Source organism: Schistocerca americana, chromosome 1, assembly GCF_021461395.2.
Source record: "Schistocerca americana isolate TAMUIC-IGC-003095 chromosome 1, iqSchAmer2.1, whole genome shotgun sequence".
NCBI lineage: Eukaryota > Metazoa > Arthropoda > Insecta > Orthoptera > Acrididae > Schistocerca > Schistocerca americana.
Genome location: NC_060119.1, coordinates 156,563,918 through 156,580,663, shown reverse-complemented (window position 1 = coordinate 156,580,663; position 16,746 = coordinate 156,563,918). Strand labels below are relative to the sequence as shown.

At 42.8% G+C, this 16,746-nt stretch overlaps 1 protein-coding gene across 1 annotated transcript in view; it reads right to left on the bottom strand.

Moving 5' to 3' along the window:
- Nucleotides 1-16,746, bottom strand: part of LOC124547285 (alpha-(1,6)-fucosyltransferase-like) — a 94,154-nt gene that overhangs the window by 55,065 nt on the left and 22,343 nt on the right. Inside the window, exon 3 of the mRNA XM_047125096.1 lies at nucleotides 12,283-12,433. Coding sequence (XP_046981052.1) covers nucleotides 12,283-12,433 — 151 coding nt within the window. The remainder of the gene's footprint in view (nucleotides 1-12,282; nucleotides 12,434-16,746) is intronic.

The following is a 16,746-nucleotide window of genomic DNA, read 5'->3' as shown; positions in this document are numbered from 1 at the left end:
GAGCACGTTGGGTGGCACGGGATACATGCGGAAGTGCATTGTCCTGTTGGAACAGCAAGTTCCCTTGCCGGTCTAGGAATGGTAGAACGATGGGTTCGATGACGGTTTGGATGTACCGTGCACTATTCAGTGTCCCCTCGACGATCACCAGTGGTGTACGGCCAGTGTAGGAGATCGCTCCCCACACCATGATGCCGGGTGTTGGCCCTGTGTGCCTAGGTCGTATGCAGTCCTGATTGTGGCGCTCACCTGCACGGCGCCAAACACGCATACGACCATCATTGGCACCAAGGTAGAAGCAACTCTCATCGCTGAAGACGACACGTCCCCATTCGTCCCTCCATTCATGCCTGTCGCGACACCACTGGAGGCGGGCTGCACGATGTTGGGGCGTGAGCGGAAGACGGCCTAACGGTGTGCGGGACCGTAGCCCAGCTTCATGGAGACGGTTGCGAATGGTCCTCGCCGATACCCCAGGAGCAACAGTGTCCCTAATTTGCTGGGAAGTGGCGGTGCGGTCCTCTACGGCACTGCGTAGGATCCTACGGTCTTGGCGTGCATCCGTGCGTCGCTGCGGTCCGGTCCCAGGTCGACGGGCACATGCACCTTCCGCCGGCCACTGGTGACAACATCGATGTACTGTGGAGAACTCACGCCCCACGTGTTGAGCAATTCGGCGGTACGTCCACCCGGCCTCCCGCATGCCCACTATACGCCTTCGCTCAAAGTCCGTCAACTGCACATACGTTTCACGTCCACGCTGTCGCGGCATGCTACCAGTGTTAAAGACTGCGATGGAGCTCCGTATGCCACGGCAAACTGGCTGACACTGACGGCGGCGGTGCACAAATGCTGCGCAGCTAGCGCCATTCGACGGCCAACACCGTGGTTCCTGGTGTGTCCGCTGTGCCGTGCGTGTGATCATTGCTTGTACAGCCCTCTCGCAGTGTCCGGAGCAAGTATGGTGGGTCTGACACACCGGTGTCAATGTGTTCTTTTTTCCATTTCCAGGAGTGTATTTACGTGTTGTATTTAACACACTAATCGGCATTAACATAGTCTTACAAATTATTGAAAACAGTCTAAAAAAGTTCAGATAGTTTGTCAATTTCACGCCTGTGCATTGTATGTTGGTAGCACTTCGTCGCCTTGCCTGTTATGCTGTATAGCCGACTTTAAAGCCGTGGGGATCAGCATAACGAAAAGGCGAGGGGTCTCGCTCGTTTTGTCCACGACTGTGCATTGTTATGGGAGGCAGACCGACTTGCAAACGAATCAAGCCCGCGCTCCATAATCGAGTGTCTGGTGTCACATTTTGTAAAGAGAATATGATACCTTCTACAATATTATTTCAGTGGTACAGAATGGTGCATGAAAAATCGGTCCCGAGTGCTAGGCTGCTTACTGTTGCCCACCAATCGTCATCTAATGTTTCGAAGTTGTTGTTTGCATTAGCTTATTTGTTATTTCTTCACTGCCTAATTAGTAGATATTTATCGGTTCTGCTCGCAGCGGTCAACAAATCGCGCGTAATTGGCGAGCATTCTGTACTCGGGGCCGGTTTTTTGTGCGCCACCTTATATTATTTCACTGCAGTCAGCCACATAACGCTACAGTTCGCTAATTGAGAGGTTTGGAAGAATCACGAAAATTACAAGTGTGTGAGAATTCTCTTGTGAATAAAAACTCTGTACTCCAGGGGGGAGGCAAGTGCTCCCTCTTGGCGCCTTCCATCTTTAGTCACCTATGCTACTAATTTCAGTTTTTTATAAGAGCCGTATACCAAGCACAAATGAACTGTGAACAAGTAAAAATGAACGGTACGCGAAAAAGAGCGATCACCAATGAACTAGTTTCCAAGGATGAACGAGTTTGCCCATCTCTAGTTCCACTCTCGAGGATCCGGCCGTTTTGGCCGTGCGGTTCTAGGCGCTTCAGTCTGGAACCGCGTGACCGCTACGGTCGCAGGTTCGAATCCTGCCTCGGGCATGGATGTGTGTGATGTCCTTAGGTTAGTTAGGTTTAAGTAGTTCTAAGTTCTAGGGGACTGATGACCACAGATGTTAAGTCCCATAGTGCTCAGAGCCATTTGAACCATTTGAAGTGCGATCCAAACGGAGGTTTGATTTCTGCCGAGTATTAATCGAGTGAAAGCTGCTTATTCTTGGAAATAAACTAATATTGGTAACAAGAAACGACACTAAGGAATATACATATTGAGAGGCCAATGTCAAAATATCCAGACTCGTGAACAGAGGCCGACAAGAGGTTCGTGAACTCACACCACTTATTGCCCGAACCGCCAGTTTCTGAGCCAAAAATATCCTTCTAGAATGGGAAGAGTTACCCCAAAACATAATATCATACGACACAAGTGAATGAAAATAAGCAACGTAGACTAATTTACGTGTCGAAGTATCACTCACTTTTGATACCGTTCGAATAGTGAAAATGTCAGTATTAAGTCTTTGAGCAAGATCCTGAACGTGGGTTTTCCACGACAGCTTGCTATCTATCTGAACACCTAGAAATTTGAACTGTTCAGTTCCACTAATCATATGCCCGTTCTGTGAGATTAAAACGTCAGGTTTTGTTGAATTGTGTGTTAGAAACTGTAAAAACTGAGTCTTACTGTGATTTAACGTTAGTTTATTTTCTACAACCCATGAACTGAGGTCATGTAGTGCGCTACTTGAAACCGAGTCAATGTTGCACACAACATCCTTTACTACCAAGCTAGTGTCATCAGCAAACAGAAATATTTTAGAGTTACCCATAATACTAGAGGGCGTATCATTTATATAAATAAGGAACAGGAGCGGCCCCAACACTGATCACTGGGGCACCCCCTACTTGACAGTACCACACTCAGATCCCACATCACAGTCGTTATCAACATTGCGAATAATGTGACCTTTTGCTGTCTGTTGCTAAAGTAAGAGGTGAACCAATTGTGAGCTACTCCCCTTATTCCGTAATGGTCCAACTTCTGGAGCAGTATTGTGAGATCAACACAGTCAAATGCCTTTGTTAAATCAAAAAATACGCCAAGCATTCGAAGCTTTTAGTTCAGCCCATCCAGTACCTCACAGAGAAAAGAGAATATAGCATTTTCAGTTGCCAAACGACTTCTAAAGCCGAACTGTACATTTGATAGCAAATCGTGTGATATAAAATGATCAATTAGCCTTACATACACAGCCTTTTCGATAACTTTTGCAAACACTGATGGCATAGAAATAGGTCTAAAATTATCTACATTATCCCTCGCTCCCTTTTTATTAAGCGGCTTTACTACTGAGTTCTTTAATCGCTCAGGAAACTACCATTCCTAAAGGAAAAATTACAAATATAGCTAAATACAGGGCTAACATGTGCAGACACTCCATCATAACCATGAGAGTCCTTAGTCTTCAGTGATTTAATTATTGACTCCATCTCCCTCTTGTCTGTGTCACAGAGGAGTATTTCAGACGTCAATCTCGGAAAGGCATTTGCTAACAAATTTATATGATTTCCTGTAGAAACTAAATTTTTATTTAATTCACCAGAAATACTCAGAAAATGATTGTTAAATACAGTACATATATCTGATTTATCAGTAACAGAAATATTATTACTGCGAACTGAATTTATATCATCGACCTTGTGCTGCTGACACAACTTTAATTTTATCCTGTGAATTAGCTATTCTATTTGCATACCACATACTTTTTGCCTTGATAATAACATTTTTAAGCACCTTACAATACTGTTTTTAACGGGCTACTGTATCTTGATTGTGACTACTTCTAACATTTTGATATAATTCCCGCTTTGTTCTACATGATATCTTTATCCCACTAGTCAGCCAAGCGGGCTGTCCATTACTGCTAGTACCTCGTTTAGAATGTTCTAATTGAAAGCAACTCTCAAAGAGCATGAGAAATGTGTTATGGAAAGCATTATATTTATCATCTATATTATCGGCAATATAAACATCTTGCCACTCTTGTTCCTTGACAAGTTTTAAAAACTCTCTATTGCTGTTGGATTAACTTTCCTACTTAGTTCGTAATTAAATATGACATTGGTTTGAATACAAAAATCTTTTAGTGTTAAAATTTGTGTATCATGGTCTGAAAGGCCATTCACCGTTTTACTAACAGAATGCACATCTAGTAATGAAGAATGAATAAAAATATTGTCTATGACTGTGCTACTGTTCCCCTGCACCCTAGTTGGAAAAAACACAGTTTGCATCAGATCATATGAATTTGGGAGATCTACCAACATCCTTTTTCTTGCACAATCATATACAAAATTAATATTGAAGTCACCACATATAACTACTTTCTGGTACTTCCTACAAAGTGAATTAAGAACCCTCTCTAGCTCAAGCAAAAATACTCTGAAGTCGGAGTTAGGGGACCTATAAACAACAGCAATTAGAAATTCAGTTTCACTAAATTCAACTAATGCTGCACAACTTTCAAATATCTGTTCAGTGCAGTGTCGTGATACGTCTATGGACTCAAATGAAATACTGATTTTTACGTACAGAGCCACTCCCCCACCCCGCAAGAAACTCCTTGAGAAACAGCCAGCTAATCTGTAGCCTGGTAAAGGAAGCCTCTGAATTATCAAATTATTTAAGTGGTGCTCTGATATACCAGTAATTTCAGAGTTAACATTTATTAGCATCTCCAATACCTCTTATATTTTGATGAAATATGCTAATTTCTTCTCTACTTGGAAACATTACATCCTCTGGAGGTGAGCCCTTAGTTAGAGGGACTTCCTTTAACCAGGTATACCCATCAGCTGACTTCAGTCTAAAAAAGGTACAGCTCTAACACTAACTACTACAGGAATTTTTCCATGAGTGACACCACTACCACCACCACCCACTACACTGTCACCTATAAGCTTAGCCAGCCTCCCCTTCCCATACCTATTGAGGTGCTGGCCATGCCTAGTGAAACCCCATCTTCTGATAGACCCACGAAACTTGAAGTATCCACTTCGTCTACCGTTGGGATAAACGTCTTAACACTTTCGTTGGTTACTTCTGTGTCGAGCTATTCCATGATCCCGTTGTGGCGGGTGTTGGGTTTCCATTTAACTGCGCCTTACACATCGCTCTTCACGACATACAACTTTCGCCACAAGGCACTGTGTACCAAGAACAGACATATGAATTTAAGAAAATGTATTGGCATCAGAGAGGGAAACAAATCGAAGAACTGATTCTTTTTTTGTATCAGATCATTGTTCATACATACTTCCAGTTACTCATAGTTTCACAAATTGGATGTGATCCCGGAAAAAATTATTCGCGGTGAACCAGAACTCCAGCAACAAACTTTCAGAGATCATAGTATAGACCAGAACAAGAAAAAGGAATGACCACTAAAGATGGTCTCTAACGTTCATAACTTAAAAGCATTTTTTCATCTTCGCTTTTGTGAAACACGTCTTTTCTACTCAAAAAGTGCTCATATCGGTTACGGTATGGATTTTAGTGCCCTTATCACTGGACTTTTTTTCTTGTTTTTTTTTCAATAGTACGTCATTCCGAAACATGGAAAGCAAAGAGATCGCACTTAAAGAAATGGTTTCACAGTATGGAAGATGAAGAAGTGCTCGTAGCTCTTAATGCATACATTTTATTTAGTCCATCTTCACTAGATTTTTTTCTTGTTTTATATCCACATTAGCACCTCTAAAAGTTCTGGTTCATCCTGTGGATTGCATTGCGAAAGATATAGTCCTGATTTTTCTTTCTCACCATGGATCGTAACAAAGACAGGAAGAAAGTAAGTTTTATAAATTACTATGAATAGAAATACATCATTAATATATTCTTCCCGCTTGCAGACATACCGATTTAGAGCTCATGAAAGCACTAATCTACGCTGTGAGATTTGGGCAAAACGTGATAATCCACTATGCAGTACATGCGGTTGAATGCTCTTCAGCCTGAATAAGGCCTCGGGTCCAGAACCATGTTCCAACCAATGTCTTTTGAACAGTCTGTGATTCGTACAAAAATGAAACACTCTTACGTGCACATAATTCACGTTAGCGTTGTGTGTTGATGTGTGGAGTGCTCGTCCATGGAATTACAGGTGCAACAAAATAATGACTGAAACTTGAGGTATGAGCAATGAGTATAATGAATTGGGTAACAAATGCTCCTAAAGAATTTTAAAACCATACGTATTTCTGGAATACTCAGCGTGTTTCAAAAATATTCTTCCGATTTCGCAATTCTACATTAATGAAGATGCCCCGTCAGTTCAAAAATTTCGAGACTGGATTAATAAAAAAAAATAGAGAAACGTTAAGATGGTAGTTTTAACGCTTCAAGTCTTCTACACAGTCTCCCTCCACTTGAGTACAACATACAGAACGTTCATAGAAACACGAGTAAATGTCAGAAGACTCCATCTTTGCCCGCATCTCGTGGTCGTGCGGTAGCGTTCTCGCTTCCCACGCCCGGGTTCCCGGGTTCGATTCCCGGCGGGGTCAGGGATTTTCTCTGCCTCGTGATGGCTGGGTGTTGTGTGCTGTCCTTAGGTTAGTTAGGTTTAAGTAGTTCTAAGTTCTAGGGGACTTATGACCACAGCAGTTGAGTCCCATAGTGCTCAGAGCCATTTGAACCAACTCCATCTTTCGGATGTTATTCAACTCGCGCGTCACATTATTTCGCCAAACCGTTGATCTTTCATGCAGATTTCTGAACGCTGTCGTTTAGTAGTAGTTTCGTCTTTATAACATAAAGTCTCGTCACCTTCGATGATGTTTTCCAAAAAAGAACTGGCAGAGCCTTGCATTTGAATCAAGTCGCCATAAACGTCCACGCGGCGTTGTTTTTGTCCTGGAGTTCAGCGGGGTGAGCGAGACAAACTTTGCGCATACTTTTCTCTTCTTGAAACATTCTGAAGAGTGTCTTGAACAACTGATTTCGAGAAGTTGCTCCACTGCGATTTGCGACACAATGACGGAGACACCCTATGGTTGCATGTTCACTGCTTAACACTGCCTGTTTGCAAGTCATGGATTAAATGCATATATCTTGTTCACAGTTGTCAGTTCAAGCTCTCACCGTAGTTGTGGCGCTAACGTTTACACTGATCAGCCAGAACTTTATAACCGCCTACCTAATAGCCGGTATATCCACCTATTGCACAGATAACAGCGGCATGGAAGTACTGTGGTCTTGATAGGCCTCTGGAGGAATTTGGTACCACATTTGCACACCCAAATCAAATAAATCCCGTGAATTACGACGAGGGGGACCATGAGCTCTGACGCTACGGTCAACCACGTACCAAGAGTGTTCGATCGGGATCAGATCTGGCGTATGGGTGACGCGGAGGGTGGTCAGCACACCAATTGGAACTCGCCACTGTGTTCCTCGAACCTCTCCGTCACGCTTCTGGCCTTGTTCAAATGGTTCAAATGGCTCTAAGCACTATTGGACATAACATCTGAGGCCATCGGTCCCCTAGACTTGTTGTTGTTGTAGTCTTCAGTCCAGAAACTGGTTTGATGCAGCTCTCCATGCTACTCTATCGTATGCAAGCTTCTTCATCTCCCAGTACCTACTGCAGCCTACATCCTTCTGAATCTGTTTAGTGTATTCATCTCTTGGTGTCCCTCTACGATTTTTACCCTCCACGCTGCCCTCCAATACTAAATTGGTGATCCCTTGACGCCTCAGAACATGTCCTACCAAGCGATCCCTTCTTCTATTCAAGTTGTGCCACAAACACCTCTCCTCCCCAATTCTGTTCAATATCTCCTCATTAATTATGTGATACACCAATCTAATCTTTGCATTCTTCTATAGCACCACATTTCGAAAGGTTCTATTCTCTTCGTGTCTAAGCTATTTGTCGTCCACGTTTCACTTCCATACATGGCTACACTCCATACAAATACTTTCAGAAACGACTTCCTGACTCTTAAATCTATACTCGATGATAACAAATTTCTCTTCTTCAGAAACGCTTTCCTTGCCATTTCCAGTCTACATTTTATATCCTCTCTACTTCGACCATCATCAGTTATTTTGCTCCCCAAATAGCAAAACTCCTTTACTACTTTAAGCGTCTCATTTCCTAATCTAATTCCCTCAGCATCACCCGATTTAATTCGACTTCATTCCATTATCCTCGTATTGCTTTTGTTGATGTTCATCTAGGCTTATAACTACTTAAACCGAACTAACTTAAGGACATCACACACATCCATGTCCGAGGTACGATTCGAACCTGCGACCGTAGAAGCAGCGCGGTTACGTACTGAAGCGCCTAGAACTGCTGGGCCACAGCGGCCGGCTCCTGGCCTTGTGACTTGGCGCATTATCTTGTCGATAAATGACACTGCCGTCGGGAAACACGATCGCCATGAAGGAGTGTTCGTGGTCTGCAACCCTTGTACGATATTCCTTGGCTGCCATGGCGTCTTACACGAGCTCCACTGGAGCCATGACTACCCACGTAAATGTTCCCCAGAGAATAATGAAGCCGCCGCCAGCTTGTCGCCATCCCGCAGTAAAGGTGTCAAGAAACTGTTCCCTTGGAGGACGACGGATTCAAGCCATCCTGTCGGCATGATGAAGAACTTATCAGGATTCATCAGACCATGCAATGCTCTCCACCTCGCCAACGTCCAGTGCCGATGGTTACGCCCCCATTTCAGTATTAGTTGCCGATGTTGTGGTGTTACTATTGGCCAGTGCGTGGCTCGGCGGCTGTGAAGGCCCATCATTAGGAGTATTCGGTTCCCTCCGTCCTCAGACACATTGTACACATTACAGTCTGACATTAGTTCCGCCACAGTTCACCACCTGTGTTGGTTTACCAGACTGCCCAGCCTACTATGTCCGCCATCTTTAATGAGGTGTGGCCGCCCAACCCCACGACGTCTGGATCGCGTTTCACCTTGTTTTCAACAAGTGTTGAAGACATCACAGTACTCCTCAGGCAGTTTCCGAAATGCTCGTGCCGAGGCTCCGGGCCATCACAGTCTGCCCTCGGTCAAACTCAGGTAGACAGTACGCGCTTCCTGTTCTGCACGCGGACAGCACGCTCACTGATCTTTTTGGATGAACTTGAGATAAATTTCGACTAAAACGGTTAGCCTCCTACCAACTGTTGTTATTGATGCCTATTACTTTTTTCGGGAAAACGTTTCGCACACGACCTCGCAATAACTCTGCCGTTGCCATAAACTTCTCTGCTCATGAGAGTAGTATATTGGTCAGTTCGATACTTGCCCAAATTCCAGCAACAACTTTGCTGTTGACGACCCATAACTCAACTAACCAATTACCTCGAGAACAAAAGACCCTTGTGGGGAATAAAAACTGTTTATTGACTATGTTGTGATTCATGTGTTCTTCCCATAAACAATTAATTTTATATTGTGCTCTGAACAGTACACTTATTTTTATTGTTATGAGGTACATTTATGGCATAAATTAACAAGTGGAAAAATAAATCATTGTTATTAGCACGACATGTTCATGCCAGCAAGTAATACTCCTTGGCTGTCATGGCGTCTTACACGAGATCCACTGGAGCCATGGGTACTCACGTGCTTTGCTTTAGCAGAGTCCCAAAGCTATATTTGACTTGAGTGCAAAGCAAAGTCAATTGTTGGTCCGGGTTGCGTAGAACATCTGCCATACATTAATGTTTGGCGACGGATTAAATTTATCCATACAGAGTTTCAGATTATCTGGACATCAACAATTGTCATCATTGTTTAAAGTTACTGGAGACTGTTAACCTCATTTGTCGACGGAAATTATTTGTCCACTAAACCGTTTATCCCACTTACACTTTGAGTGAAACAGCAACTTTTTTTTCCAGTGTTCTCTAGTGTGGTAACGTGCGTTATGCAGATGTTTTATTCACAAAAATGTGGTGGCTGGAGCCTGTCGTGTTAAAAAATACGTAAAAGTTGTAATAAACACTAACCACCACGCATGATGGTGAATAAAACCAAAGCACGTTTTGTGTAACATTGTGTTAAACTGCAGTATTGTTAAGATGGAAAACAATACAACAGCTGCTGCAGATAATCATAAAAAATATTCGATTTAAAGTAATGAGTATTACGAGACAGAAGTACATAGGGCGTCCGTAATTAAAGTTCAAAACGCTGTAGGGAGAGAGCCACTGCTCAAAATGAGGTCAAATCTGCTTATTATTGACGCATGGGAAATATCATGAAAAAAGAAAATTTAACGAAAGTTTTACCAATATGTGGTTCTGTAAGCGTCTTAAGGTAAATGGGGTCGGCTACAAATGACAAATGAATTGCAATATAACGGCTAAGGTCTGAGTTGCACATTACACCATCCGTTCTGTCCAATGTGCATGACTGCACAAGTTCAGCAGTCAACAGTTGTGGCACTGTTTGTTATTGGAGCCCGTCCACCATGGCAAGGTCGTACCACATCGGATGGGGAAAATCGGTTTTTATTGTCCCGAGGCCAGAAACCGCATAAAAAGCGAAGTAGCATGGGTTTCTCAGTTGTTCTTGGGCCAAAACCCCATAAAAAGCAAAATGACAGCATTTTTTCATTGTCCATGGGCTAAAAACTGCATAAAACGCACAATGACATCGGTTTCTAATTGTCATGTGTCCGGCGCAAGACATGTTGGGAACGCCGCCCACCGTTCCCTGCCGCAAGCTGAAATCAAGAAACGGCATGTTGCTAAACGGATCGGAGTGTCAGTGGATCATGTTCAAAATGCGTTGCTCAATCCGTGCCTTCATTTCAGCTACGATCGTAATTGGAGAACAGAACCAACATCTTTCAGATAAACCCGCAGCCAGAAGTTACAAGCATTAAGGTCAGGTGATATCGATGGCCAGTCCGTACGGAAATGACGGCATGTAGTTCTAACATTACCGAAATCTGCAGCAGCCGCTTCACTGCCTCTGCAATATGCACAGGTGCGCCATCTTGCACAGAAATGATCCTCTCCACACATCCATGCTACTGAATGGTTGGAATGACGTTGTTGCACAAAAGACTGCGCCGCGCGGGATTAGCCGAGCGGTCTAAGGCTCTGCAGTCATGGACTGTGCTACTGGTCCCGGCAGAGGTTCGAGTACTCCCTCGGGCATGGGTGTGTGTGTTTGTCCTTAGGATAATTCAGATTAAGTAGTGAGTAAGCTTAGGGACTGATGACCTTAGCAGTTAAGACCCGTAAGATTTCACACACGTTTTTCGAACACAAAAGACTCTCATCGCTTTTGCCAGTGTCGGAACTCAGGAGTCATGTCCACAAAGAAATACGCCCCTAAGATAAATGATGTCGTCAACCCCAACTGCACAGTCTTCCTTGCAGAATAAAGTGGTACTGGTTGACGTGCGTGCGGATTTTCCGTTGCCTACATTCTGCTACTCTGTGTACTGTCATTTCCTTGGAGATCGAAATGGGCTTTGTCTGTTCACGGAATGTTCTATGACCATTCATTGCCTACTTCCATGAGAGCAACAAATTGTCGAGCGAATGTTTATCTTACTGGCATGTCAGCAGGTAGCAACTTCTGAACGTGGGTGATTTTTTTACGGATAGCAATGGACGATGTTTCGTCGAATTTTATGCACCGTGCTCCGAGGCATGTCCATTTTTCGGGAAATTCCCCGTCCACTGCATGTTTGCACACAGTCGCTCGACTCCTATTGCAGCACTATGGTCACATCTTTAATATATGCCGGATGAACCTGCTTTGCTCCTTCTGCCACGTTGCACTTGAAAAGTACCTGCCTTTTCGAATTCCGTAATCATTTCCTCCAAACTCTTAGCTGAGACCAGATTGATGCCTTTTTTTCACACCCTTGAGTACCCAGAATTTCTGCAGGGTTACTGGCGTACAGTCACCCTTCTTGCCTTCTTGTAAAACACCTTCACCACCAGCGCGTGATCCTTCATGGAGACAATCATGTTTGGCGTCGGACGCAAACTGAGGAACAGCCGTGTACCTCGTAACTAATTGTGTGCACATTCTGACGCTTACAGCGCCATCAATGGGTTTAATTTTGGTTTTTTTTGTTTTTTTTCGTCGCTTGAAGATTTCCCACGTGTTGATGACATGCTGTTCAATTATGGACACCCTTAGATAAGTTCTGAAAACTTATGGGTATTGATGGCGGTAATCAACACATTTTTCATAACAGAATGGGGTAGTATTTTGCACACATTTAGCCAGTCAGTTCCAGTAAACCGAAACCTGTTGTAGTCTATTGTCTATTAGCACAGGGCTACTTACGTTAGAGCTGAACGTACAGACTACGAAGTCACACATGGAGAGCAAGTGGATGTCCACCAGAATTCCGTCAAGAGCTTCTTTACTATATTTCGTCTTCCCACTTGCCCTCGAGGATATATTTCGATCTCCAATAACTGTGTAGTCGGGATATCTACAGAAAAAAACAATCTTTAATTAATACAACTGCAATTGATAGAAATGTACGAGCTAGAAAACAAGGGGAGAGGCCACGACATTCGGATCGTGGGTTTGCTTCAAACTTCGTACACTTTTCATAGTGCATTAGGACAATATATTATGCAAGTAGTAAGGCGTCCTACTTAGGCCATTTCGAGAAAATCACAATAGAAGTTTTACGTATCAGTGGTGTACCGGTGCGTTGGGGCCGTGAACACGAGGTGGCAGAGGTCATGTGGCGATCGTTCAAGCTCCGTGGTTGCTAGATCGACTCCCACTCATCCTTTTCTTTAATCCGTATTTTTTACGACACTAGATTCTTATCTGATACATTTGGAAGGTAATTTGATGATGAGAGACATGTATTTGGGTAAACCTTTAATGACTTTCCAAAGTTATTTCGCTGCTTACCAGTTTTTATTATTACAACAAATATTATGATACTTTTGTTTCTACAGGCAAGTTAAAAACTTTATCAAGCGCCTTCAGACTTATTCATATTTGATTGACATAGAACGCCAAATTGCTTCTCGTGAAGATGCAATTAAAATGCGTTAAATCGTAAATAGCCAATTTTAAGCATCGATATTTACGAAAATGTTGCATTGCGCAAGGTTTGCATCTGCATTGTCGGAATAAGGAGAATTTTTTAAATGACAACGAGCTTCGTTGTTCCTTAGAAACTCTGAAGATTCCTTGTGCACGAGGGAAAACTGCGTTCTACCGATGTAGTTTTAATTTGTTTTCCGTATCCTGTATCGAAAGCACATCCGACGATTTATCGTACATTACCCTCATATCCTGACATATCGTAATTCATTGTGGGCGTTTACAAAGTTATTTACACCTTTATTTATCGATGTCTGACTTGGACTTTTCAAGCCTGTCGCCCCGTCCTTGAAACCAGCGCCTATAGACGGAAGTGTCCAGTTGCGAAGCACCTTCTCGATACATTACCAGATTGAAGGTACAAGGAATTTCGGAATTCACGGCAGGAATACATTTTTAGGAGAACTTTGCGTGTTTGGTTGTTCTCTTGCCGATAATTTTAAATATAAGATTTGTTGTGATACTAAAAATTGGCAGACTGTTGCTAATGACATTGTAAATTGAATAAAAGTTCTTGTAAATACACTTTCCTTTGGTCATACTACTTTCCAAACATATGTTGAAATAATATGATTAGTAATATTTAGGAAAAAACCTCACTAGGACTCGATCTTGCAATCCTCAGATTAAGGGGCTTGAACGCTAACCGCAGAGTAGCTACGCACCGGTACATCACTGACGCATAAAGCTTACCTTGCACTTTTCTTGAAATCGCCTAAATAATACGCCTTACTACATGAACATTAAGTTGTTGTAATGGGTTACTAAAAGGGTACAAAGTTCGAATAAATCTGTAATCCGAGCGTTGTTGCCTCCCTTTGTAACAAAAAAAAGGCACACCACGAAGGATTATCCGAATTGGCACACACGTACAGACACAAAATTATTACAATTTCAGAGAAACTGTATGATCTATTCAAGACAAAGAACTTCACAAACTGAGCAAGTCAATAGTATTTTGGTCCACCTGTGGCCCCGAAGCAAAAAAATGGCTCTGTGCACTATGGGACTCAACTGCTGTGGTCATCAGTCCCCTAGAACTTATAACTACTTAAACCTAACTAACCTAAGGACATCGCACACATCCATGCCCGAGGCAGGATTCGAACCTGCGACCGTAGCAGTCGCATTACCCTTCTATGCTTTTCCGGGGGTGCCCAGAAAGTAAAGCACCGAAAGCAATGCGAAATGTTAAGATTGTATTATTTGAAGTCTCCTGAGTGAGCGCGCCAAGTTTCCGTCACTTCGGACAGATAGCGTAGCTGCAGGACAGTTTCAAAATGGCGTCTGTAGGTGATGTACGTCACAAGCAACGTGCCGCCATTGAATTTCTCACTGCAGAGAAAGAAACTGCGGGGAATATTCACAAAAAAAAAATTGCAAACTCTATGGAGCATTTTATGTCGACCGAAGTACAGTTAGTCGCTGGGCACGGACGGTGGGGTCATCAGATGGCGATTCGGCGGAGCTCCGCAATTTGCAGCGGTGGGGGATACCATCCACGGCTGTCACACCTACCATGTTGCAGCGAGCTGATCTCATTCGCGAGGACAGGCGAATTACGACACAGCATTCAGAGGACGATGAGGAGGTGATTCACACAGTGAAGCACTGGCTCCTCACCAGGACAAGGATTGGTACCAATGGGGCATATGTGCTCTTGTTTCGCACTGGAGGAAGGTCACAGAACGCCCACTATAAATAACTTAAACTTATTTTTTTCTCTTTTTAAGTTTTCTAAGTCACCTGCCAGATTACGGGATCTAACATTCAATTCTCCAACCTGTTGAGCACCAGTTTTGTTTTTCCTGGTAATGACATCCTCCTGAGTAGCCCCCACTCAGAAATCCAAATGGCGAACTATTTAGCCTCCAGAATATCTTACCCAAGGGGATGCCATCATCATTTAACCAAATAGTAGAACTGAATGACTTTGGGAAAAATAACGGCTGTAATTTCCCTAGCTTTCAGGCGTTCGCATTACCAGCACAGCAAGCCTATGTTGGTTGAGGTTACAAGACCAGATCAGTTAGTCATCCAGATTGTTCTCCCTGCAGCTACTGATAAAGCTACTGCTCCTCTTTATTCAGTACACATTAGCCTGGCTTCTCAATATATACTTCTCTATTATGGTTGCACCACGTTCCAGTTAATTCTTTTTCTTTTTCCCGGGGTGAATTCGTTTTCGCAAGCCCACATTAAACATTTTGCGGCCATAACATGTAACTCGAGTGCGAAGGGACGTGGAATGCATCTTTATGCATGAGTCACGCAAGCTACCCCATCACAGCAAGGGCCATAATTCATGGAGGACAGAGTTACATGAAACAAAACTAAAAAGTGAAAAACATAGAAACTGCAGTAAAACCACCACAACGTATTATTACATGGCTATATGATCCTCCCGTATTGTGGCCACATATGCCTATTCCTGTGGCAACGACTGTGTATCCCATGGCCTTGCAACTCTTCGTCGCAGAATGGATGTCAAATTATCTAGAAATTCCCCATGTCGCAAATATTTTTGTTTATTTAAAACTCTGTACCAAATTGGTAACACTTAATGTCTCAGAATATGTCTTATCAACAGATCCGTTCTTTTAGTCGCGTTGCACTACAAATTCCTTTTTGTCCCCAATTTGTGATCTATGCATCTAATCCTCGGAATTTTTCTGTAGCACCAAATTTCAAAAGCTTTTATTTTCTTCATGTCTAAGCTGTTTATCGTCCATGTTTCACTTCCACACATGTCTACACTCCAAGCAGATACTTTCAGAAAATACTTCCTGGGAGGGAAATCTATGATCGATGTTAACAAATTTCTCTACCTTAGAGACGCCTTTCTTGCCATTGCCAGTCAAATTTTATACCCTTTCTACTTCGGCCATCATCAGCTATTTGGTGCCCAAATAGAAAAACTAATCTACTACTTTTAGCGTCTTGTTTCCAAATCTAATTCCCTCAGCATCACTTGATTTAATTTGATTAAGTTACATTATGGTCGTTTTTCTGTTGTTGATGTCCGTTTTATAACCTATTTTCAAAATACTGTCCCTTCGGTTCCACTGTTCTTCAAACTCCTTTGCTGTCTCCGTCAGGATTACAATATAATCGTCAAACCTCAATGTTTTTACTTCTTCTCCCTGGACTTTAATTCCTACTTCAAATTTTTCTTTGGTTTGCTTTACCTCTTGCTCAGTGTACGGATTGAATAACATCGGGGATAGGCTACAATCCTGTCGCACTCCTTTCTCTACCATTGCCGTCTTGTTTCTGTACAAGTTGTAAACAGCCTTTCGCTCCCTGTATTTCACTTCTGGTACTTTCAGAATTTCAAAGATAGAGTTCCAGTCAACACTTTCAAAAGCTTTCTCTAAGTATACAAATGCCATAACAGTAGTTTTCCTTTTCTGTAACCTATATTCTAAAAGAAGTAGTACGGTCAGTATTTCTTCACGTGTTCCTATATTTCTCCGGAATCCAAACTGACCTACCCAAATGTCGGCTTCAACCAGTTTCTCCATTCCTCTGTAATGGATTTGTGTCAGTATTTTGCAACTATGACTTATTAAACTGATCGTTTGGTAATTTTTACACCCGTCAGGAGCTGCTTTCTTTGTAAATGGGATTATTAAATTCTCCTTAAAATCTGAGGGTATTCCACCTGTATCATCCGTC